This window comes from Mugil cephalus, chromosome 17 (assembly GCF_022458985.1).
Source record: "Mugil cephalus isolate CIBA_MC_2020 chromosome 17, CIBA_Mcephalus_1.1, whole genome shotgun sequence".
In the NCBI taxonomy this organism is placed as follows: Eukaryota; Metazoa; Chordata; class Actinopteri; order Mugiliformes; family Mugilidae; genus Mugil; species Mugil cephalus.
This window is the reverse complement of record NC_061786.1, coordinates 6,496,619-6,521,800: the sequence shown is the minus strand read 5'-3', so window position 1 is coordinate 6,521,800 and position 25,182 is coordinate 6,496,619. Positions and strand designations below refer to the sequence as shown.

Genomic DNA, 25,182 nt, shown 5'->3' with positions numbered 1-25,182 from the left:
CGAGCTAATTGGCTTAGCCGGAGCTTATTCTGACGTCGCATCCTCGAGCCTTTCATTATGACAGCGCGAGCATGTTTCACAAACCTTCCCTCTGCCCGGTTCAGCACGGAGACTAAGTGGTTTTCATGTAAATGGCTGCAGACGAGAAATGTATCTCCTAAATCAATTATTGCTACAGAGGATATAATGCACCCCGAGGAAACAAGCCACAAATTGATCCTCTGACATCGTTTTGTTACTGTAGATGAAGACTGCTGCATGTTTAGCTAGTTTACTGCAGTTATTACACATAACTGTGTAATAACTGCATGTTCACTTTGTGTGATTAATATTAAAACAGCACTAATGTTTTTTTTTTGCTATCAATAAATCAAGTCCACAGATATTCACTTTACTTTTTACTGTTTATCCTCCCGATTAAACAAATACAACGGTACTTAGTCCTCTAATCTCATCAATGACAAGAGAACAAGTGAACGTATTTCCCAAAATGTCAAACTATTTACTTTAATTTTAAACCCCCGGCCGCGTGTAGTTTACACCTAACGAGGGCAACACCACAAGTTTGTTTCTCTGAGTTCTCTTTAGTTACAGCGTGTTCTTTTCACTGACCTCAACCAGGTCAGCGTCTGCGGCCCAACTTTCTGTGTCACGGCCTCAGTCCATCCATCTCTCCCGAAACCAGACGCGTTGGTCTCGGCAGCCTGATTAGAGAAGGCAGCGCTGAGGAGATTCCTTGAGGAAACTGGGACACACCTTGAAAACGCTGCCACGGACGTCACCTTGATTTAGTTTGGAGGAGTGAGACTCGCTCTCCGGTGAAACCAGGGGTGAGAAACCAGGTCTCAGAAACTGCACGTGTTACATTGATCACAGCGGGTGCTTCAGATTGATTTCTGTCGGGCTAACGAGGAGATCGGTCGGGCCTCTCTGTGTGATTACAAGGTTTGAAGAGCCTGTGGTCTGGTTTCACTGAGACCATTTACTCAGCACAGTCTCAACTGTACATCAGTAACTATCTCAGAATAACTATGCTAACAGGTTTCCATCTACATCACCTTTTAACAGTTCACTAAAAATGTTCCTTTGAATACACTGAGTTGCTCTTTTAATGGCCCAAATAAAACCTTATGTGTTATATTAGGTTGTGCAAATGTTTCTTACCTTGTCTTGAGACATGAGTAGTAGAAGAGACTGGCACAAAATGAAAATGTGGGCTGTGCTTTAAGGAGTTTCAAAATGCTTACAAACTGCCAAAAGTGCTATATGTGCACCTTATTCAGGAGCACATGCAAGAAAATGTTATTTTTGACGAGCACTGTGTGTGTGGTGAGTGAAGGAGGAGTGAAACGGCACCGGGAGCTTCCTCCCACACACAGCTGCTGCATCGATCTGCTGGAGAACTGCTCTCAGCTCCGTGTTTGCTAGGAAGGATTTTCAGCCTTGTCATGTGGAGACACAACTTCCTTAAGCGGCCATGTTTCCGTGCACTTCCTATCTGTCTTGCTCTGGTTCAGGTCTTACTCTGGTTTCAGCTGTTTTCCTGTGTTTATTTCAAGCCTCGAAGGCCACATGAAGTTTTTTATAATTTTTTTTTTTTACTGTGTAAAGTTGGCCTGGCGTTGCTCTGCCGGAAAATTGATCACGCCTTGGTGAATATATATATGTTGGGCCAGTGAAATTGTTCGGGCGGGTTTTTGGAGATTCCCTGTAAATTAAAGTTTATAAGTCCCCTTCCTCACTCAGGTGAAAAGTGATGATGGTGCTGTGATGTCATATAAAAATACTCAGTGTTTTATATGGACTAGATGAAAACGTTTAATCAACTGATAATTGGTCCTCACTTCTCTAGAGTGTAACATTCCTCTTGCTCAGTACCAACTGAGGTAGAATAAAGCTCCCGCAACCCTCTTAGGATGAGAGGTTAGAGATAATGGATGGATGGTAATGAATAATTTCTAATACTGTACTGCTCACTTCTCAGTTTTATATTCACTTCAGTTTCAAGGCTTCAGTCTCATAAAGACAAAACCAAGCCACTAAAATACTGACCAGCAGGAGAACTGCTTATATTTTACTGTATTATTTGTATCATTGGCCTAACTTGTCTTTATAGATATTGTGTACAGTATATGGTGAGATATAAAAGCTATTAGTAACAAGATATAAAATGTATAGTTCTGTATAAAAAATATGTACTAGCAGTAGTAGCAGAGTCCAGTTGTTTCCTCATAGGGAGGCGTTGTAGAGTTGTATGTCCTCCTCAAACTGTCCACGGAGCAGGACAGAGACAGTCACTGAACAAGCTTCTCTGTCTGACCGTGGTGTCGTGTAGAAGGTGGTGGACATTGTTCATAAAGGACACATTCAAACCTGTTCCTCTATGCAGGGGCTGCTCTCTTGCATCTGCCTTTTCGGAGACAATTAAATGGAGCTAAACCAGCGGGAAAAGGTCAGCCTGCTCTTTTTAGACAGTCAAACCCGAGCCGTTTTTGGAAGTTAGACCTTTTCAAGATGGATGACCAAATCTGTTCAGGATGGAAAGCTCATCAACCGAATGCAGTGTGTTCATTCCCTTTAGTCTGGATTACGTGAAATATCCATAAAGTTTACTTTAGTGTACTTCATTCAGTATTTACATTTCATTTTGATTGCATATGTTTACAGATAGAGGTGTATACAAGTCATTTTTTTTTTTATTTGGATGTTGTGTCATGTGTTTGTAGTCCCCTGCAAACAAATGTGAGTACTTTAAAGGTCGTAATGACTGATTTCTTTCTAGATATGGGTTTACTTTATGTTGTGCACAGTGTAACAGCCTGATCCTGTGATAACATACGTCTAAAACATCATTTAGATTTTTTGCTTCAGAATATTAATCAAATGTTTAATATTTTTTTTAGAAACTTTATATTTTGGCACATCATTTTTATTCAATTTAATTGAGACTCATTTTGATGTGTCCAAATTTAGTCTTTTTATCTAATAAAACAGTAATCTATGTTTTTTTTATTTCTATTACATTTTGACCCAATCCCATAATTTATAATTTGACTTTTTGATCTCTTAGTTTTGACTAATTTTGACATTCTACCTCATAATTGTGATGTATTGATTTTATCATTAACTTCTGTTTCATCATTTAACATCTGATGATTTTGACTTTTTTGTCTTAGTGTGGGTGGTAGTACAAATGTTTTTTTCAGAACTTTGTACTGAGACCTGAATTTCAAATGTGAGAATTGTATGAAAAATGACATCAAGTTAAGCTCGGCAGCATTTGCAGCTTTAAGCCTTTTGTTGCCTTAGTTCAGAACTGTACTAATCTTACAAGTGTCTGAGTTGAAGGCAGCCCGAGCTATTTGAAAGCTCAACCTGTAGGCAGATCCCAGAGGCAGCTGCAGAGCTCAGAGACTGGGAGGTCTTCAAGTGTGAGTAACAGCTCTGAATTACAGGCACTGTCTGGAAGTCCATCTGCTGCTTTGTAAAGACCCTCAGCGTCAGTGACACCGGCTGAAATTTGGTTTCACCTCCAGACGTTGTTCTTGATGCTGGACTCATTTATTAATGAGTAATGCACTATAAAAATCTGACCTTGTGGGTGTAGGTTTGTCAGTTTGCACACTGTAAAAGGTTTTTCGTATTATAACAGTGCCATTGACGTGGTGGTCTGTCAATGTACCAGAAATGTGTTAAGACACGCGTTGTTCTCAGAGGATCAATCACACTCACTTTAATGATGCTCTGACATTTCCTCCAGCACCATCCTGTTGGGTTTACAGTGGCTGTTGAATGAATTGTCTTGGATTAACGTGTTGTTTCCCCTCTGGACTATAATAAGTAGGTGATCCCTCAACCTTTCATCTAGCAACTCCAGAAGGTCACAATGTCTTTTATGTCATCTGTAACCAAAGACAACGCCTTTCCCATCAGCCTCAGCGCCGCTTTGCTCTTCAATCAAATTAGTAAATATTAACAAGCTAATAATAACGTCTTAATGACTTCATGGCATAAAGACGGTGGTATTATGTAGATGGATGTAATCATCAACTGTGATACGTGGTTGTTGTGAGATTAGAGGAGAACACCCTTGATGCCCACATCTAAAATGTTTCCTTCATCACAGCTGTTTGTGTAATCAGATCACTCACATACATATATCTAGCCTGTGAGAGCCATTCAGATAGAATCTGAATATGTGGCAAAAAATTTTGGGCCTTTGTCTCTGCCTTAAAATCAATGAGCAGAAGCACAATAATACATAATCCACAACACAAGATGTTATCGTGTTGCATTTTGGTTTTCTAAATGTCACAGATGCTTCAGAGTGTTTTATATTCAGTACTTGTTCAGGGTTTGGGGGCAAGTGATGAAATAAATATGCAAAGCCGACCCTCTCTGTGTTAATGTTTTCTAAAAAAAAAAAAAAAAAAAAGTTCAGTATTTGGGGGCAGTCTAATGTGTTAAATGGTCTAATTTTCTATCACCATTTGAGCTAGTATGGAAAAACAATTTTTTTTACCTTTATTTTCTTAAATATTTGATTCATTTTCCTCCTTCAATAAATCATATTGATCAAGTCATCAAATTGCCTCAGAACCTCAAATGATCCCGTTTACTGTCACATGACAGTGTTTGATGAACCTTTAAGCTCACTGCTTTACGTTCATTAAGAATGAGTCGATTGTCAAACTTTCTTTATTTACTGTTCAATTAACCAACCAATCATTTCAGGTCTAACAGTTTTGCACTGACAGATGAAGGCATGAAAGAGAATGAAAGCTGTGATGTTGTGTTGAAGCGTCCAGAAAACTGAAACCATAGGAAAACAGCAATTCTTCCACTTTTTGTATGGATTAAACAAATCAGTATCTAAGCTAAGCTAAGCTAAGCTAAGCTAACCATCTCCTAGCCATAACTTCATATTTAGGAAACATATGAGTATGGTATGAATCTTTTCATCAGACTCTGAGGAAGACAGTGAATATGCATACTTCCCATTTCATTGTTTTGGAGGGAGAAGATGGGTTTCAAAATAAATAGCAGGTTATCACAGGTCTCTTAGTTATAAGCTACTATTTCTTTCTTTTCTTGCAGCATTTAAAAAACACTGTCTTCTTTCTCCAGTCTTCAGTACTGTCATTATCTCATTATCACTTCTCTGCCTACAGGAAGTAAACAACAAATCCAGCTGTAGGTTGCACACGACTGTCATCAGCTGCTGTTCAAATCCCAGGGGATCTTATATAACCATTTAGACCAGACACACACCTGCAGACAGTGATTGTCCATGAGTACCTTTGCTGTGGCTGGGGGAAAAAAATGTAGATGTTTGCGGAACAATAAGTGCTCTTGACCCACTTTATTTTAAACTCAGCTAGCTTTGAAACTGTCACACCCACACCAGACTGTTGTCATCCAGTCTCTGTCAGTGTCTGCTGTGTGTGTTATTCGTGTCCTTTTCTTGGAGTTTGTGTGACTACGTCTGAACATATTTAAATGTGTTCCTGTGATGTTTCGTCTTTTGTCCCCCCCCCCATCGCGGCGTGGCTCATTGTAACTGCATTGTCTTTCCAGGTGGCGAGCGTAACTGTGGAGTGCATGAGCTGATCTGCGTCAGAAAAGGTAGGGCGGGTCAGAGCTCTGGGAGGTTGACCGTTGACCTCGGCGCCTCCCGCTTCACCTTCCCATCAGCATTTATCACCGTCACACTGTCACTGTTGAGACTCATGGACGTTCTCCTTTCATCCGTGTTCAGAGTTGTGCCGTCGTCACTGTTGTTGGATTGTGCCGAGTTCTTTGTTCTACGTGCTCACTTATTGTCTTATTGTTTTGCTAACGTTGAAATGAATCGGACCTATCAAGGAATTATCTGTATTGTTGTCTAAACGATATTATTGTATTTTATAATAATATTTAGAACATATACATACTATAAGTTATTTATAACTATAAGGCAACAGCCATTCTAGGTTAAGACATGTCTACATGTAAAGTGATTTCTTTGTGTCCGTTGGTCTCTAGTTGAGGTTCCAGTCTGCGGTTGCCTAGGTAACTCTGTTTTGTAGAGGGTCTGGACGTGACGTCACAGCTAGCGAAGACTCCCTGGTTACGGCCGCTGAGTGGCAAAAAGTGACATTTGAACATGGAGATTAGGCTTTAATAGCATCTAAATTGCAAAAATTAATTTAAAAAAAGGTGAAGAGCTGTTGTGCCATTGACTGTACGGACAGATATGAAAAGCAGTCGGAGATATATTTTTACAGATATCTCCAACTGCCAAAGAAAAGAGAAGTAAATGGATCGCTGCATTATGAAGAAACAACCGCAATCCAGGCACTGAAACCTGGTGCTGTGGTTCACATTTACTGTCAGGTGATATTAATTTATGTATTTAATGTTTTGTCTCAGTAAAACTCTTAGCGTTAGCATCTCTTATTTAGCTACATTTATCATAATGAAATGAGCTAAAACTAACTTAACTAGCTGAAACTGAGGCTAATCCACTTTTCCAAATCCACACTAGTTTGTATGGATCATTGTCAAGTCCAATTTAATAATTGGATGAAATTAATTTAAATTAATTTAATTAATTTAATCTGATAATCCACATTTCTACTGTTCTCTCTGTATTTACTGATACATTTCACCGTGTTTTTGCCACTCTGGGGCACATATCCAATCCTACTTTGCCAAATAAAAGAAGCAGGACATAAAAATATGGCTAGTGTATGGATGAAGCTAGCTCTTTTTTTTAAAAAAAAGGAAATACTGTAAAACGATGCTACTGGGTATCGTCAACAATGTTTCCTCGCAGCAAATCTTCTTGGAATTCTGGCCTTACACGAAATATGAATCAACTGTGTCAGCCCCTTCCACTCTTTGCCTCAAATGTGTCACTTCAAATTTGACGTTAGTCCAACTTGGTTCCCTCCCTTCACATCAGCACTTTTCACCAATCATTGCTCCAACTTAATGAATTTCTTTAAAATTCTCTCGTCATTACTTTGCTGCTACTCACTTCCTGTGTGTTCCCTAGAAAAGGCGCCATCTTTAATAAGAGACTGTAATTAATTTAAAATTAAGCAACACAGTGACATGATATCCGCTCTGTACACACTCTTCCTGCCTTGTTACAGTAATAATATTACTGCACCCAAAAACACTTAAATAGGTGCTTCATTCTTTACAGTATCGACGTCCTTTATGTACATAATAATAAAATAATGCTGTTTTCTAAAGTCTTACTCTTAGCATTTGAAGGAACAACTACAAAATCTGTTCAATTTTATTAATGTTTCTATTAATGATTTTATAGATTTATAGTTAACAGTTGATTTAGTAAAGAATGCAGCAAAGTGACGTGTAATTTGAAAGTAATCCTTTGTAACATTTCTGTTCAAGTGCGTGAAGACTGGGTAAACATGATTTGCTTTTGATGCAGCTGCATCTGTTAAAGGTCATGATGGTGCTCCAGCTTTGTAAGATTGTAAAAACCTCTTTAACCAAACCTGACTGGTTAGAATAATTATAATTTTGCATGTTCAGTACTCAAAGCCTTTCCTTTTCCTATGGTTTATTCATATTCGTAGAACTAAGCCTTTTAAACCAAAAACAAAATGCACAAGTGGACTCAGAGGGTGCTTATCACAGCGTATGAGCTGACTGAGTGGTCTAGATGCGTAGGTGTGTGCGATTTTTTTTTTTTTTTTTTTTTTTTTACATAATTTGGGTTAGGATTTGCTTTTTGTGATTGTTGGAGATTGAACTCAGAGGTTTGTGCGTGTGGTGTGATTTGCATGTGTGGACAGGTTTGTGGCTACACAGTGGATATTGTGCTTCAGAGCATTGTCTGAGCGTGTGTGGGAGTGCGCATGGGAGCGCAGAGAGTGCTCATGGGCTGGCATTGGAGTGTGTAGGTGTCTTTGAGGTTTTGAGGGGAGGGTTGTGCATTTTAACACTGAACTGTTCCCACGTGGACACAACTCAACAGAGATAAAAACTGAAGTTAACTTTCTCCAGTTGTACATTATTGACATACAAGAGTTGGGTTCCTCAGTAGCATTGTCTTGTTCCTCCTTGAGGGATGTATAAGTGTTCCTTTCTTCTTCCAGTGTATTATCCTGCGTCTCTGAAATCATCGCGTCGAAGGATGACAGCTGAGAAGGACGCTGGCTTTCTCTCTTATTGTGCAGACCAAAACATTTTGCCAATCATCCATCAAACCTCTGAAAGGCTTTACTGGATTACGGCGGTAAATGTATAAACGGGCTTCTTGTCAGTTTTACCTGGCACAATATTTGCAGCCACAATACATTTATTTCAGCCAAACGTAACTAGATTACTCAGCTGTAACCGGATTTCATGTTGCGGATGATAGACAGATTTTAAAAGCTAAGACCACCTGCTCCATCCAGTATCTCAGGTTAAGATGTCAGCGTTTGATGCATGGTGCAGGAATCCGTCTGTGACAGGAATACCTTTCATTTGATAAGGAAGGAAATGCCATTTTGTCCTTGACCCGGGGTCTTCGGCTGGATGAATGCTTTCTCGTTCAGTGTGAGAGAAAGACGAGCATCCTTCATATCATCCACAATCCCTTTAACCCTTAAACCTGCCGGGTAATTTGTTTGTCATTTAGTAATTTATTATACAGATGTCAAACTCCAATTGGTCAGCACGGCGATTAGTCATCATTAGTCACAAGTGATTATTGGACAAACTTCAGACAAGCTGCAACATCTCAACCTTCTTTTCATCTGAAGCGGTTTAGATACTAGACAAAGTTAAGACATCTGGGACATTTTAATCAAGTTTAGAGCATTTTCCAAGTGAAGAAAGTGACAGCATCCACATTTGGAAATTTTCACTGAAGAACTACTTGTTTTATGTTGGGGCTTCATGGGAGGCCTTCATCAGTCACAATTTCTCTAAGAACCACTTAATTATTCGTGGCATACTGTCAACGAGGCGTTGGAAACATTCCTCAGAGATTTTGGTCCATATTGACATGATACCATCACGCAGTTGCTGCAGATTTGTCGGCTGCACGTCTATGATGCAAATCTGCCGTTCCACCACATCCCAAAGGTGAAATATTAGATTGAGATCTGTTGACTGTGGAGGCCATTACAGTGAACTCATTGTCATGTTGTGCGTTCAGCGACGGTATCCTGCATTCCTTGGTTGTAACTTGGTTGTAACCTCTCACATCAACAAGGCATTTTCATCCACACAACTGCAGCTCACTGGATATTTTCTCTTTTTTGGACCATTCTCTGTAAACCCTACAGATGGTTGTGTGTGAAAATCCCAGTAGATCAGCAGTTTCTGAAATACTTAGACCAGCCCGTCTGGCACCAACAACCATACCATGTTCAAAGTCACCTTCGTCCCCATTGTGATGCTCGGTTTGAACTTCAGCAAGTTGTCTTGATCTCCTCTACATGCCTAAATGCATTGAATTGCAGCCATTTGATTGGCTGATTAGCTTGTTAGCTGTTAATAAGCAATTGAAGAGGTGTACCTAATAAAACCAAAGCAAGTGAGTGTATTCTCTTGTATTGCCCTCATGATTCATGAATAGTTAGAAAGCTAATTTGTCATCATGAGCACAGTTACCGTCATAAAAAATCCGCAACCTACACAGTTATGACATGAAACTAGAAAAACATTTTTTTGCCATGTTATCATTCATTTAGAAAACATGTAACAACATATAATCGAAACGATGCCAGCAAATCCTTAATCTAACAAGTAACACCCTTATACAGCTTACCTACTCTTCATTATTTTTAGATTAGAAACGCTGCTTATTTACACATTAGAGTAATAGTTTGTGTAATACCAAAGTCCTGGCTTAGTGAAATGAATGAATTAGAGAGCTATGAACCTGTTCCTGAAACACGGTCCTCACATTCTTCCTGAAAATTCAAATTAAACTGTTATAAAGTTGCTTTCTCACATTATTGTTCTCCTTTGTAACAAAGTCCGTTTTTGTTTAATATTCCTGTGAGTCATCCATCAGTCCCACACACATTATCTGCCGACTATTCTCAGTATTTTAATGGGACACGGTTGATTTGGTGAAGTAAGTCAAACTGAAAAATTATGTTAGACAGCTTACACCACGCAGCGCCCACGCTGTATTACAGGACTGGTGTGGCACTTCTTAGTGTGGCAGTGCAATATTTTGGGACGAACCGTACAGTTTGTGATTTTGGGAAGGGACAGCGTTTACATACAGACTTTGTGTTTGGATTCAAACTAAATACTCTGGCCTGAAGTCAGGAAGTCCAGTGTGAAGAGGGAAACTGTGTGTAGGTTTAAGGGATTAAATATTCTTGTCCTTTTTGAGGCAGTTGGGGAATTATACAGAGCAGGATCCCTCCCGATCCATCTGCGCTGTGAATAATTCACTCAACAGTGAGAAGCCGGTACAGTGTGAGCAGACAGGCTTTCCCATGGGGTAACGCCTCCTGCTCCCACATTACCACGTGACCAAACATTGTAGGCTACAGTAATCTTAGGCTCATTACAGCCGCAGAGAACAAACCAAAACCAAATCTAATCTGCCACATTTCTCTCTTTTTTTTTGCTTTTTTTTTGCTTTTTTTTTGCATGTTCACATGTTTGTCGATTTGGTTGCCACATCGAACTGAACAACATGTGAGTCAAAGTACATTACAATAGCCCCAGCCCTAATAACGCGAACCAGAATGAGTCCAGAAGGGCTTTTTTTTGCCTTGACGTGAACACACGATACAGAAGGAAATGTGCAGGCGCTAAAACTGTTCCCAAAGTGACTTTCAGAAACATTTCCGAGAATATGAGATGCCACCTAAGTACACTTTCTTGTCTGATGAACTCACCGTCTTCCGTTTGTACCGAGGCAGCCATTTGGTTTAATTTAACAAAGTGAACTTGACATTTATGTGCAGCACAGAGCCTCGTTCACCCGGCAGTAATTTCAGGGGCGAACGGTGGATGAATCCCCTCTAATTGTGCTCAAATCTGTCACATATTTGGTGGTAGCAGAAATCCTGAGTGCAAGTGCAAGACCCTAACACATTTACCACACTTATTCCATCTCTTATCATTTCTTCTTTTGTTCACGGCCCTTTAGTAGTCATGAGAAGTGAGGTTATCTCGGACAGTTGCTGCTGCTGAGTACCATTGCACTTAACGTTAGTTATTCAGAACATTTATCGGCATACTTTAATTTCAGCAAGGTTGATTTATATAACTGCACTCATGATTAAAGGTACATTATCAATATTAGTGCAGTTGTCCTATATAGTGTAGAAATACCTTGTATGCTGCTTAACGCTGGTGTGTGCGCTGCCCCAAGCTAATAACAGTGGACAGGATGTGGCAGCGTGTGACAGCGTGTTTATTAACCATCGTAACATTTTAATCATGTAATTCACTGCTTCATTCTCACTAACGCCGCTCCCTCTCTTCATTCTTTCCCCAAGTTTATCTTCAGATTCAACCGAGGGTGTATCTTTTTGGCCTGATGATTGTAAAAACTAGTTATGAGTCACCCAACGTTAGAGAAGTAGACTATTAAAATGATGTACCTCCATGAAGCTTCATTTAAACCCTAAATACTTACGCTGACTTGTTTTCTCACCCTTGTGCACCACTTTGTATTCTTGCCACTACCCATAGAATGACGTGAGCATACAGAGTGGTGCGCAAGTTTTCTTTTTTGTTCACAAACTTCGTGTGCGTAAGCAGTGTGTGAGTCTGCATAGACTCCCCAGTCCATCCAGCGCGCTGCTCCGTGAATACAAACCTCTCCTACAGTGCAGGGGAAAAGAGAAACTGCGTTCATTTTATTTCATTTAACATTGGATCTGCCGGTTCTGTATACACACAACACAATAAAATTGATTAAATAAGGACGATATCAAGCGATCGTATTCTGCAGCATTGTCTGTACACTGCTGTATGTCATATTACATAACACTGGCATTAATGTGTGCCTTCCATGGATTTAATAGGCCCTTTATTGCTATTTCAGACAAAGTGATTATTGTGTTAGAGTCTGAATTCTTTAACCATGGCCGCCCGATCTATTGATTTGTCAAATGTGACAATTATTTGGAAAAAAACAACAACTCTTAACTCCTGTTTTCCAGTCTTTTCCATGTTTGATGTGGACAATTCTCATGATTCTTAAAATAGTAGTGTAGTAGTACAGAGCATTTTGAGTTTTTTATGTCTACCAGAATATGTCACACTGTAATGACGAATTCTGTAATTTTATCCCTCTGATTACAAGAAATTATTATTATCTTCTTTGTAAAATGTCAAATTCATTTGCTGCACTAAATTACGGCAGATCTCAGGAACTGAAGGTTAATTGCTGCTAAATATCTGCTCGTGAAGTATTATTATCATTCAGGTTTAGTTTATTCTGGTGTGTGGTTGTAAGAAATAATTCACTTTATTTCAGGACGAAGATAGTTAGGCTGTTGAAACCCACTACCAGAGAAAACATGGCATCCTTAAAGCTTAGAGCCTCCCCTGTGGCCACGGCTGATGATGGCATCATGCCTCCATGGAGATGTGGGAAGGTCACACGTCAGGTGGAAGGTCACGTGTTTTCTTTTGTCTGTCGAGAACAAAAACAGGGTTTATTCTGGTTTAACAAATCCTCTCATGATGTTTACATCCGCACCGTAGCGAATCTAGTGATGTGTGGCAGTCGCTGCTGCGTTTAATGAGATCGGACTCGCCTGTGTGTCTGGAGTCTGAAGTGACGTCGCACCTGAACCTGTTGCTATGGAAACCCAACAGGTTTCTACAGAGATACAACCTCTCCGTCTCTCTCTCTCTCTCTCTCTCTCCCTCTCTCTGTCTTGAAGTGATGCTTACCGAAGGTAGAAGGACGTAAACAAACCACAAACCTTGTTATATTAATAAACATTAATTCACATAATATAAAAAGGTGAAGAAGCAACAGGCTAAAATCACCTGGACAATGGTCTTATCCAGGTCTTTAACGAGAAATGTTAAGTGTGTTCATATTTAAAATGGAAAATAAATAAATAACATCAGCTGAAATTTTATTGTGTTCAAGTTTCTCCAGAGGTGCTGGGGTTTCTGACCGCCATCGGACTCTTCATCATCCTCATGACCCTCCTGTTCTGGTACCTCAACAACAAGTTGACACTAGAGAGCACAGGGAGCCTTCAGTGCCTTGATGATTTCAGGAAAAACTCAGAGCTAAAAGGTGAGCCTGCATGTACACATGCTGCACTTTCTTTTCCTTTCTTTTTCTTTTTATTGTCATCATTTTATCTAGTATCTGTTTTGGACCTGTGGCATAAAAAGAATTTTCCCACTGTGGTTAGAGAATTACTGCAGGAAAGATTGTACTCATGTAAAATATGTTGTCAAAAAAGGTAGTAAAATGTCTTGGCCTGATCCCTGCATGGAGGCATTTTCCACTTGCACTGGCCTTTTTCAGCTCATGGGGGGATTACTGTTGCTGACAGGTGTAGGTGTTTACGTGTCGTCTGTCCACAGGGCTTCAGAAGTTTAAAAGGTTGGTGGCCCTGGGGAGCCCGCAATGGGAGTTAGATTTGCCCTGAGACTGAAAAATCAGTTCAAAACAAAGTGTGGCAATGTAACGTGATGAAGTGATTTCTCGTGGTGATAAGTAGTTTTTCTGTTTATCTTCAAAACTGATGCATTTTTGTGAGTGTTGACAGTTATAATGCTTAATGAACACATTAACTGTCTCTTTTGTGCCAAAACCTTGTGAGAACGACAATATTGTTAACAGAATCAGAATCTTTTATTATTTAAGAGTTTGTCTTTGTCACCTAACACGTGCTTTAAAATACATTTGGAGAGATTTTCTGGTCATCGTGGAAAATTTTGCAGCGTTGGTCTGACTGGAGCCATTTTAAAGCTCTGCCTCCCCCTGCTGGCAGCAACGCGAAGCTGCAGTTGTCTCAATTGAAAAAGCAAGGACGCTGTATTGGCTGTTTACTGGCATTCATTATAGTGACATAATGCATTTAGATACAGGGACTGACTTCAGATACTGCATATGTAATAGGACAAATTTTCTTCAGGAATACCCTAAATGAGCGTCACTGATTTTCTCTGTGTTCCTTGTTAATTCAGTGGCATCTTCTTAAAAAAAAAAGTAAATAAAAGTGGGAAATACGAGTATAAGTGGATTGTCAGTCCTGAAAAACACCCATATAGACATTAAATGATTAACCTTCACAAAGATATAATTTGTGTTTCATCACAATATTCACATTTCTGTGTAAACCGCATGCCAGTACCTTACATTTATTTACATGAATTATGTTTATCTTATATACATATTTCCATATATGCTGTCTGTCTTGGCCAGGTCTCCGTGGAAACATTCTAGTTCTCACAGAGAAATGCATATTTTTCAGTTGCATAACAAGTCTCCGTGTTGCATAATGTGCCTGATTGTGAACAGAACACTGTGCTGGCATTATTATTGCAAGAGACCTTCATTAAACCTTCAGGAGTCAGTAGCGCGTCTACAGCTGGACGCTGCACAAAGTTCAGATTTTGCAAGTGCTTCACCTTTGACTGTGTTTCGCTCTTTTTTTTTTTGTTGCCTCACGGCTGTCAGTAACCCATTGGTGAAGCATTTAATTCTCAAAGTGCATAATCGACATCAGGTTACAACCATAAACATGCCCGTTGACATAAGTAAGCCAAAGAACCACTGTGTATTTATTTGTTCTCATAAACATGTAAAAAATAGTGTTTCCCTCGTGACGCAAAAATGTTATTGAGAGAGCAGCACATCTTATTCCTTTCACTGACAAATGTATTGTATGAAAAAGCTAAAGCTGAATAGGATCCACCGCCCGCACATGTGTTTAATGAAAGAAAGAATCAGACACGTGTGACGGCATCCAGAATAAGATTAAATGAAAAGAATTGTGACGTTGTGTAATTTGCCCCATGAATTCCACCAGGTTGGGTAATGTGGATCGTTTTGTGCAGGTGGGATTAAACGGAGAAAGTAGCGTCGCGGGGTGAGTGTGCAGATGTTCTTTTTGATGTTAGAGCTCTTCAGCTGTAGCACCTTAACAAATCTTTGACTGGATTGATCCAGTCGGCAACATCTACCAGCACCAAACACTCCTGCGATGTGTATATATTTTAAACTGCAAAACAATAATTAAATGCTAAACCAAATGCTGTCTAAATTGTTCCCATAACGTGCATCAAGTTTCACTCCAAATGTCATTTCTTTTTAAGCGCAGTTAAATTTATTTCTGGGGAAGCGTTGTTCTTTTTATCGTGAAATGCAGCGCTGGTGCCAGCAGGGGCTGCCAGTCTACCTGATTTCAATCGTCTCTTCCCTTCCCCTCTGTCTCTGAACAGACAAGGCCTACTCCGACGCCGACCTGCAGGGCTCATCGTCGGACAGCGAGGATGAGCTGATGGGTCAGTATCAGGAGGCGGTCAGCCGCTCGCAAGGCCTGAGGGGAGGAGCCAAGGCGGCTTCCGCCGCCAAACACTCGGCAGGGTTCAGCTGGGAGAGCCGGCAGAAGTACAGCCCTCTGACTGCTGATTATGACGGATACAGCAGCGACGCCTCGGCCGACGACGGTAAGTCCCCCACCATCCGCACCTTGGAACCCTCCCCCCGTATTCGGAAGTTCTTTAAAAGATTAGCCCAGATATCTCCTTTTCGTCACCGCAGTAAGCAAAATGCACTCTCCTCATCTTCTGCACCTCTGTGCCAATAAACAAAAGTGCACCACACACCACACACCACACACACACACGGCGTGCGCACAGACACACACTGACAGTTAATCCAGAGAGGTGATCAAAGCGAAGCTCCCGTTCAGCACACTCTCCGTGGGAGGGTTGTGAAACAGTCAACTGTCTGCATAATCTGCACAGCCTCACACTTTTTTTTTTTTTTTTTTGCTTTCTACCGCATCTATGTTCCCCATCTGCCAAGACTCGCCATCACTGTGCTGCTTTCAAGAAGTGTTTTTTTTTTTTTATTCATGTGGAGCCAAGTCACTGGAGAACACTGGCAATGACCTCTGTGGATCTGTTAGTTATTCATATGTCACAGCGCTTGACTTTAAGTGTGAGCTGTTTATCAGTATTAGTAAAACTACAGTTTACCTCCAGAGCTCACGTATTTATTTAAAGTAACTAGTCCAGGTGTTTTGAGAAATGTTATTCACTTGCCAAGCGTTAGGTGATTGATGGCACTCCAGAAGCCATCAGCAGCAGCTGGTTAGCTTAGCTTAGCTTAGCACAAACAGCTCCACTGAATCTGCCTGAAGGTTCCCGAAATCCGCCCCCAAAGCTCAGTAATTAACACCTTAAATCTTGCATGTGTGATCCATACACAAACCAACGTGTTAAAACAACAAATTGTGCTTTCACATGTGAAGAGGGGGTGGGTGACAAGTGAATTCTTTAAGTCTTGTTATCACCAAAACTTGTCATTTTTACTCTTGGGTGTTTTTACAAACTAAACAAACAAGATAATGTGTTAATTACTGAGCTCTGGAACTGCTACGAAGCGTACTGCGGTTTCCTGTCACTAAGCTAAGCTAACTGGCTACTGGATGTAGCTTTGTAATTACTGGACAAACATAACAATGTCTCAAAATGTCAAATTTGGCAAATAAGAAAATGAAAAATCACATTTTTAAAGGCTAAAAATCAAATAAATTCAATTTAACATCCTGCAGAATTGAAAAAAAGGCTTCAAAGAACGTAACATAAGTAAAGTAATAAAGTAATAGTAATAAAGACACATGCTAGGACGATTATGTTCAACATTCTCAGACAGATATCAGCCGTGTTTATGTCTGACGGTGTTTACAAAGACAAAAACAATGCAGTCTTTGCCAGGGTCCTCAACCGGTGAATCACGTCTGAACCAGTTATATAAGACAGTGGGTTCCATGCCTCTGTGTCTGGCACGATCTATTTAAAGACATGTTTGAATATGTAGCTGAGGGATAAATAGTGCATGGCGTGCCCCTGACTCCATTAGCAAAGAAGCAGCGCTCCTCACACAGTTGACGTTATGCAAGTGCTGCAACAGCTGATTGTCTCCCAGTGAACGCTAGATGGTCTCTGTCGTCCTCAGCTGAATTACTTGCAGATGGAGAAACAAGTGTTAATGAGCGATATTAAAGTTTTTCATGTAATTCTGGAAAGCATTAAGCAGTAAATTCTTAAGATTAGCTTTCTTTGCTATATTTTCAACAACAAGACATCAATCATCTGATCAAACATAAGAAACTCAGCAGCCTCGTGCATTTTGTCTTCTACTGTTCATTGTTTAATGTGTGGACCAACAGTAACATAATTATTTGAATTAATTCTGAATTATTCATATGATGTTTGTTAATTTGAAAGTTTGAAATGTTTTGGCAAATAAGACATAAACTACTGACTACACCAATCAGGCATAACATTATGACCACCTTCCTAGTATTTTGTATGTCTCCCTTGTGCCTCCAGCAGAGATGAGACTCATCAGGGAATGGACATGGGCCCACAGATACTTGATCAGTTTGGGATCTAGTGAATCTGGAGACCAGGTCAACACCTTGTGACGTTTTTTGAGTAATCCACATGAATGCCAGGTCCAAAAGTTTCCCAGCAGAACACTGAATTATCACAAGACGGCCAATGTTATTCTCCCGTCTTAATGTTATGCCTGATCGGTGTACGTGACTGCGGAAAAAGATAATTAGAAAGACTGCACATCTGAAAATCTGGTAAGTGTCGCCATCATAACTTTCTCTCCCTGAAATCTAACCACAGCCACAGCAGGTATTAGTCAATGATGAAAGCAGCAACCACTCACCAACACTGACACCAGGTCACTTTTTACCTTCCCAGCAGAAATATTGTATATTATCAGAAACTTCAGTGGTTCCTGTGATTTTCAATGACAGTTGGAGAAGATTAATTTCAAACAAGCAGTTTTAAAAGGCTCGGAGGAGCTTGTAATATTTTCTCTTGACTCCCACTGCTGCTGCTTGTGTTTGTCTGTGAGTATGAAGAGCTGTACCCCCAGGACATATGTATTATACATGAGGAGGATTGTGCCGGAACTCCGGAGTCAGGGAGGGTGGGTGCAGTAGTGGCTCTGCTCAGCCTACCCAAATAAGAAGTAAGCAGAAAGAAAGGAACAAATGATCTGGACCTCCTGCTTTTTTCTTCTCTTTAGTCAATGCTTGGATGAAGAAGGTGTTCTATAGCAGCAAGTCACAATGCATTTTAATAGTTTAGCCTATTAATGTGGACGGTAGTATTATGGATAATTTTAGTGTCAAATCAATGCATTTATCCACTGTGGGATAAATTAAAAGTTTATCTTATCTTAATCAATTCTCCTGACAAGTGATTGTTCACAAAACTGCAACTAGTTTTGTGTAACTTAATTTAAACTTGTCTTTTGTGAGAATTAATCTAGAGACATATATCATGTTAATAGGCAGATGTATTAGTGCTTTTGGACGGGGCCAGGCCAGCTGTTTCCCTGTATTTTCACAGTAACTGCTAACCCCTGCTCACCATCTCTTGGCTGTAGTTTTACTACACTTTAGATCAACATTGGCATTCTCATATAAATCCAGACAAGAACAGCAGATTAGGCCTTCAGAGAGGTTTGAACTTATTTATTTAGTGGTTTGAGGTGGTTAGTGCTATGTAGCTACATACTGTGTGAGAAGTAGTTTTGAGGAACAAGTTCAGTAGCCAAACAGCTGCTGGCTCCAGTGTAGGGAAAACACTTTCTAGAACACGTACTAATAAATATGTGAGAAAGTCTTAACTGCAGTAAAACACAGTATTTTTTTTTTAAACAACCCGATCCAGTTCGACACTCTCTCACAAAAGTCACACATTTGAAATGCTCTTTTTCCCACATGCAAATTGATACAGCATAGGTGAGATCGAGACAAGGGTGAGCTCAGCTCACATGATACATTCAGAACGCCTTTTTTATTTTTAGCACACATTTTTTTTGAAACTCTTCATAGTAGAAGACTGTAGACCAGTAGCTGTGGTCAGCTTGTAGGTAAAGGAGGACCTGCATGTGAGCTGCACCCCCAGCATGGTCCTGTTCAGACCGTCAAGGGTGATCCAGTCACAAGTGACCAGCTTTAAGTTAATGTATGAACACATGCAAGATGCATTGAGGACACATTTAATATGCAATCATTTGGAGGTGGTGTGGGACACGTGTAGCCACCTCTCTTAAGTAGTGTGAACACACACAACAAACGGTACTGTTCTTGTTTCTAAAACTGCGATAGGTAGTGATTCCATTACAGTCAGCAAATGTTTGCACAATATTCTTACTGCACCCCAAATGATGTAGCCTTTGTGTCATTCACACACAGAGCACAAAACTGTGACACACATGAAGACACATTTAAGTGCCGGGTTCATGCGTCGCTAGATGGAGAGTTTATACTTGTAGTCTCTTTTAATAGGAGTGACCGTCACAGACTCTTTTTTAAGGCTTAGTTTTCTCTCTAGTCTTTAGACTAGGAAGTAATAGACCTCAGCCTCTTTTAGATGTATTTTAAGCCAGGTGGTCAGTACAAAGACCCAAAACTGGTGTTGATGTTGGTGTACCTGAAGATCCACTGATGCACGGTCTCTTGTGCTGGTGTTAATTGTGAGTTTTAGTTGTCATGTGTTGAGGTGTTACCAATCTTTATGCTAAACTAAGCATCTCCATGTTAAAGTCGTTAAACAGAAAAGTGAATACGAATCAAATGCAATCAAATGCAAATGCAATCAAAAGCAGTTGAGAGCAAGAGAGTCTTCCTGGTGACCTTGTGTGTGTCGGTCCCAGGGTCACTTGTCAGCGTCAAGACTGGAGAGGGAGCAGGTTTATTCCCCAGCACTGGCTCGCATGTTGTCATAGAACCAATAAAATCAGATCAAAAAAACACCTTAACATCTATTGTATGTCTGCTTGGTAGGTAACACATAATAACATTTGCCTCGGTTGCATTAGTACAATCATCAGGGTGATGATTTTATTGGTGTCGCTTGATCTGATACTGACCTTTTCCCAACAGGAGATGGAGCCTTCACTGCTTACATTATTGATATGTACCGATGCTGAATTGTTGCTTCATAAAAACCTTCACTGTTTTGTAAAACTACAAGGTACGAAGAGGTCAGGCGTGTACTTTCTGGCACTGAAAGGGCAAAGTGCAGCTGCTCTCATTTCTCACCTAAGATATTTATACCTGAGTCTCACAGTCAAGATTCTCAAAGCCCAAACTGTTTCCCTACTTAAAGAGGTACAAGACGGAAAAACAAGGCGGATGCCAGCGCAGAAGGGATGAAGCTCTGTGAAGCAAGGGTGGGTTAGACGAGAGGAGGAATGGTAACCATCCCAATTAGCGGGCTGGAGAAAAGAGTAGTGCTTTTACACAGCAGCATCCATCAAATCAACCGCCCCCAGCTCAGCAGGAAAAAAGCTGCTCAAAATGGATTTGCCCCTTTTATCAAGCCCTCCATGACACTTAGTTAAGACTCCTTTGCCTCCATCCTGCCACTGATATGTGCCACTTTGAGCTGGTGTCTCACTGACATTATTAAGAGTGAAAGTTTCAAGAACTTGGGAGAAGCGGGAACAATGTGTTGGATTGAATTACGTCATCACAGTGTTGGCTTTTTTCAAAAGTTAGGAGATGTTTTTTTTCTAGTTATTTTCTTCTTCATCTTGTATTCTTCTTCTTTTTTTTTCCCCACTTTTTTTTTTTTGCAAGAGACTGGGTTTAACGCACTCCTTGCCCATGTCCCTATGGGAGCATTAGCATCGGCTGCTCAATTTTTGTGAATCCAAATTGGACAAGTGAGGCAGCTTTGAGAATGCTGCTGACAACACCATTCAAGGTTCTTTGTAAGTGCCACAGCAATGTTCAGTATAGCCTTACTCTTTGCCTTCCAGGCAACTGAATCATTTAGAAAGGTGAGAGGCGTGAAATGTGTGGCAGATTAAGAAGTATTCAGTTCAGTCCTTTAATGCTGCATATCTGATGTTTTATTTAGGTTGTGCGTTCAAAAGATTCCTCTCGCAGAGCATATTATGCTCATGAGGGCTGGCAGCGTAACTTCCATTTGTCAGGCTGAGAGGGATGTCTGTGATAAATTGCTTACAAAAAGTGTTTCTCAATTGCAAAGAATTGCATGAACCACAAGTATTTCACTTGGAAATAAGAATCTGAGTAATTGTTTAGCCTTATGGTGCAGCTACGAATTAAATATTCTATCAGTATATAAAAAACAGCACATTTTAATGTTTAAACAGTTAGATGACAGCGTAAGTTAATAACTACATAATTACAGAACTGTATTGTAGTTATTAATGGCTAGGCTTTTAATTCAAGATGAGTGCTTTATAATTACAGGTATTCCTGGCGTGGCTGTTAAATTCATTGCAACATTTACATGTACAACTCCAGTCATGTTTCCTTGTAGTTTTGGTAACTCAGGTTGTGAGGAAATGAATCAGTTGTGGCGCATATGGGTGAAGTGAATGATTATGGCTTTTAACTACGCTAAATAACTAAAAAACATTTGAACATCATCACCATCAACTTTATTCTGTCCCTTCTTAAGAAATCTCCAATTCTTGGCTTTGACTTTGTGTCTAACTTTGCCTAACCTACGGTAACAACAGCTCTACAAGTGTCCCTGAAGGTGAATACACATTGTAATTACTTATATTTCTCTCACTGTCAGTACATTTAAAGATTGAAGTGACTGGATTATATAAAAAGAGTAAAATGATTATTTCCTGCATGCTCAAAACCTAGCATAGTAGGACCGTTCTCTCTGTGCCATAGGTTTTTCACTTTTGCTCCAAATATGTAACGCATAAATGAGCCTTACTGTGCTGCCACGTCCCTTTGTTATCATGAAAATGGCCATTGTAGTTGAGTTGGTCAGTCCTGCTTTTACTGTCCTCCTGCTATAAATACTCACCAATGTACCAAATCTGTGGCTGAAGATAGTCCATAGCAAATGCACCATTTACCCCTGTTCTACTATGAGTTGATAATACCAATGTGCACAGATGTTGATGCCTATTTTTCTGAACCTGCTTTTAAAGTTGTCCATCTTCAGTCAGCACAAATCTGCAGGGGCTAGGAACCACTTCCCATTTGGATAAGCTGGACAAAACTAAGAAACAGCCATTGTAATATTGGTTTTGGTCTGTTCATGTTAATAGATTTGAGGGTTCTCCTGTAAGTCCACTTGCCGCCATAGTGGAACTGTTTTTAACCTTGTTGAAATACTTCCAACCAGCCAACTGCATCCAGAGGATGAGACGAACGCCACCACTGGATGAGCTTCAGCCTCCGCCTTATCAGGATGAGAATGGTTCTCCGAGGATGTCCTGCACTCTGTCAGACCTGGGCGACGCAAAGTGTGATTTTTCCCACACCAGTGGCAGTCCCCACCTTTCTTTTGGCAAGTGTCCCAGTGAAGGCAGTGACGGCCCTGAGACTGAGAGTTACCTCAACAAAGGCTATGAGGAGGACGTACCCAGTGACAGTACAGCTGTCCTCAGCCCAGAGGTAAGTACCAGTACAATATACTGTGCTTGTATATGATATTTCTCTGTACATTAAGGTAGAATATATGGTTTCTTCAGGATATGTCAGCCCGTGGATCAGCTGCACAACTCCCTAAAGGCTATGAACCAGATCCTGTCGCAAAGTACGGCACCCTGGACATTGTATTTGACTATGACTCTGAGGATCAGCATCTGGCCGTGACCATCATGGCAGTAACAGACCTTCCTCCCGTCAAACGCACCGGTAACATCTCCTGGCAAGTCCACCTAGTGCTTCTGCCCACCAAGAAACAGAGGGCGAAAACAGGCATCCAGAGAGGCCCGTGCCCCATCTTCACCGAGACCTTCCACTTCAGCCACGTCGAGTCGGAGATGATCAGCAATTACGCCATCCGATTCCGTCTTTACAGCATGCGACGGATGAAGAAGGAGAAGGTGCTCGGGGAGAAGGTGTTCTACCTCACCAAGCTCAACCTTCAGGGCAAAATGTCTGTGCCGGTCATATTAGACCCATGCTGTGCACTCCCGGTAAGGACCATCAAAGCAGGTGTTGGCTTTCAAGTGCCTGCTCAACACTTCACTAATTGCTCCTCTTTGTTGATTGATCTTTCATCTGATTGGATAACATTTTCAGAATGCGGTTTTATTTTGCAAAGCTGGAGTATAAAGATATTTTTTGGAACAGTTGGTTTGGTTTGCTTGTTGGTCGAATGTGTCTCAGTAACAGACAACCAATTCATTTGTGTTTTTTTTCCTTTTGCTCACTTTTAAAATGATAATTCAAAGGCTATAAAGAAGACATGCAACCTTAAATAGACAGCTTGTTGAGAAGTCCATTATCATCTTCTGCAAAGTATTAATAGTGTGTTGTTTTACTCGCCTTTTTGGTTTCTTGCAGTGTGTTATTGATGCTGTGACGGCTCAACAGCAGTTGAGGGGAAAAAGAGCAGACTGGCAGAAAAACACATCTTTGTCAAGCTGTAATAACTTATTTAATTATGCATAGATCCAGGTGTCCAATTAAACCAATATGTTTTGTAGAACAATAACTGTTAAGTCATTTAGAAGGCACAACTAGTTGTGGTTGTTCTGTGGTTGCGTTTTAGATTTGTTGTGTATGAAGCAGTAAGACCAAAGTTATTTTTTACAGCACCACAAATGTGAGGGCATAATGAACAGCCTTGAACAGACATGATGGTTATATGCGGCATTTTCTTTGAAAGTGATTTTCTGCAATCTTTTAAAAACGGAGTCAGGCTGTGCTTTAATAATAGGGAATAGCAGGGACCTCCAGGGTGCATAGGGTTCAAATATTGTATATGGTAGCTTTTACTTCTACTCTGGCCAAAACTAAAAATACAATTGCAAAAGTAAAAATTAAGGGGTTCTTGTAGGATTTCGTGGCACGTCCTTCTTTCCACAAGCGTTATGATGGCTGCCACTTCAGTGTCAAACGATGGAAGGCCCTCTTGTAATTGTAATCAGTGTTTGGTTTGTCTGCATGAGGACGAGTGCAGAAACAGGGTGTGACATCTTGGTGTGCTCTGTGGAAGATGAGCCTCTCCATATAGGCCTCATTCTAAGTTAACAAAATCATGGAGTGATTACACGCTGGTGAAATCGTAATTATGAATGCTGCATTTCATTTTTAAATTCTACATACTGGTCTACTCTAACGTAACCTGTAAAATTAGCATGCTATGTACTTTCCACACAGTTGCATGCTTAGAAACTTAAAGAGTAAGTTGGGTTAAGGTTAAGTATCGCAAAAGATCTGGTTGCAGTTTGAGGTGAGGGGAAGTCTTAAGTGAAAGGGAAAGAAAAGTAATCTGTTTTAAGAAAACTCATAGAGCTAATGCTAGCTTAACTTGCTTTACGTTTGCACGGTTTCTTCTGAAAATAAGTTACAGATTGTTTCATAAATTACCCAAAAAAAATAATATGGTGTGATTTGCTGCTGGTAATGTAGCATGAGTTGTGTGAGAGGGAGATAGCTAGGTACTGTCATCAGAACTGTAATTCATTTATATTCCTGGTTTTGCGAACGCTATTAATAGCGCTAGGACCCAAAGTGGAACCGATAATCATGAATGTTTAATTCAGCTTGCTGAATTATTGATATTGCACTAGAATGTTCTGAATGTTTGCTAACATTTGCAGGGTGCTGAGTCCCAGGTCAGCCTCTCAGATATGACGTGCAGTGAGAGCGCCTCGTCGTTCCAGTCTGTCAGTCAGGCTTCCACACCAGAGATCCTCGTGGGCCTGGTGTACAACGCCACAACAGGACGTCTCTCTGTGGAAGTCATCAAAGGCATCCATTTCAAAAACCTGGCAGCTAACAAGCCACCCAGTAAGTACCCTAAAGGGTTTGGTTTCGCAGTTGTGGAAAGAGCAGTGGAACAGGATAACGATTCAATTGCCAAAATAGAAAAGGACAAGTTGAGCCTGTGCGTAAGGATTTGTGTTTAGGCGTAAAATAGGTTGTCTTATTCATTTATATACATATGGATTTAAACATACTACATGCTTTCTTTTGATTAAATCCAACTGAGCCAGAGAGCGAC

General features: G+C 40.4%; 1 protein-coding gene across 2 annotated transcripts in view; it reads left to right on the top strand.

Annotated features, from left to right (window-relative positions):
- Positions 1–25,182, top strand: part of syt14a (synaptotagmin XIVa) — a 38,442-nt gene that overhangs the window by 5,401 nt on the left and 7,859 nt on the right. For both annotated transcript variants that reach the window (XM_047610890.1, XM_047610889.1), the window contains exons 2-7: positions 5,578–5,625; positions 13,091–13,243; positions 15,403–15,630; positions 22,348–22,619; positions 22,697–23,146; positions 24,779–24,968. In XM_047610890.1, the coding sequence (XP_047466846.1) occupies positions 13,144–13,243; positions 15,403–15,630; positions 22,348–22,619; positions 22,697–23,146; positions 24,779–24,968 (1,240 nt within the window). In that variant the 5' untranslated portion in view covers positions 5,578–5,625; positions 13,091–13,143. The remainder of the gene's footprint in view (positions 1–5,577; positions 5,626–13,090; positions 13,244–15,402; positions 15,631–22,347; positions 22,620–22,696; positions 23,147–24,778; positions 24,969–25,182) is intronic.